Genomic DNA, 1,207 nt, shown 5'->3' with positions numbered 1-1,207 from the left:
CCGCCGCTGCGCGCGCTGCGCGCCGCAGACCCGCCGCGCCTGATGGTGCTGCTGCGGCGCTGGCGGCCCGGCGCGGCAGCAGGCGGCGGCGTCTCTGGAGGGGAGGATCCCCCAGGCGACGCGCCGTCGGGCAGCGGCGTCACTGGCAGCAACAGCAGCAACGGCAGCAGCAGCACCGGCAGCGGCAACGGCAACCCCCAACTGCCTGGTCGCAACGGCCCTGGGCCGAACCAGAGCGCCAGCAACGGCGCCAGCGTCAGCGATTGCAGCATGACGGATTGCGACAAAGACAACGGCCTGCCAGAAGGGCAGCCTGGAGGCAGTGGCGGCGGCGGCGGCGGTGGCGGTGGCGGGGGCAGCGAGGGCGGCAACCAAGCCGGCGCCGGCGCCGGCGCGCTCGTCGTGGCGCTCCCGCTGCTGCTGCTCCCCAGCCCCGCCTGCTGCGCCGAGGTGCAGGGCCTGCTGCCCGCCGCCCTCGACGCGGCGCGCCGCTCCGCCGAGGGCGGCGGCGGCGGCGCGCCCGCGCCGCCGCCGGACGAAGGCGCAGTGTTTGGTGGGCGCGTGGGCCCCCTGCTGTTTGACCTGTCAGAGGCCCTGGCCCCCCGCCTTGCGCACCAGCAGCAAGCCGCCGGCGGCAGCGGCGGCGGCGGCGGCGGCGGCGATCTCGGAGAGTATGCTTCTCAGGTCCGGCGGCTGCTGCTGTTCTTGCTGGCCGGCGGCATGCCCTACTGCGCGCGCCTGCTCGTGCAGTCGGCGGAGCGGGCGGGGCTCGTGTTTGCGAACCGGCAGCTTGTGATGGGCGCAGAGGAGGCTGGTGCGGCGGGCGTGGCCGCGGCTGCAGGGCAGGGAGCGCATGCGGACGCGCGGCAGCACGAGCAGCTGCGCGCGGTGCAGGAGGGACGAGCCGACCCCTTTGCGACGCCGCCCGCGGCTGCGCCGCCGACGCGGCCGCCCAGGCTGTCGTGGTTGCGCGCGCCGCGCGGCGGCGCGGCGGGCTCCGACTCGCCCGCGACGCCGTCCACGCCCGCCACCGCGCCCGCGTCCGCGGCCGAGGCGCGGCCGGCGCCACCGGCGCCCGCCAGGCGGCCCCTTGGCGCGGCGGTGTCCGCCTTTGGTGGCGCGAGCTCCAGCGCCGCTGCACCGACAGGCTCCGAGGCGAGCGCGCCACAGGCGCCTGCTGCTGCGGCGGCGCCGCCGCCAGATTGGC

At 78.2% G+C, this 1,207-nt stretch overlaps 1 protein-coding gene across 1 annotated transcript in view; it reads left to right on the top strand.

Annotated features, from left to right (window-relative positions):
- Window positions 1–1,207, top strand: part of MNEG_11009 (hypothetical protein) — a gene marked incomplete at both ends in the record, with an annotated part of 8,020 nt that overhangs the window by 6,143 nt on the left and 670 nt on the right. Inside the window, one exon of the mRNA XM_014040519.1 lies at window positions 29–1,101. Within this exon, the coding sequence (XP_013895973.1) occupies window positions 29–1,101 (1,073 nt within the window). The remainder of the gene's footprint in view (window positions 1–28; window positions 1,102–1,207) is intronic.

This window comes from Monoraphidium neglectum (genome assembly GCF_000611645.1).
Source record: "Monoraphidium neglectum strain SAG 48.87 unplaced genomic scaffold scaffold02555, whole genome shotgun sequence".
NCBI classification, from domain to species: domain Eukaryota; kingdom Viridiplantae; phylum Chlorophyta; class Chlorophyceae; order Sphaeropleales; family Selenastraceae; genus Monoraphidium; species Monoraphidium neglectum.
The sequence above is the reverse complement of the archived record's forward strand: the minus strand, read 5'-3'. Positions and strand labels throughout refer to the sequence as shown.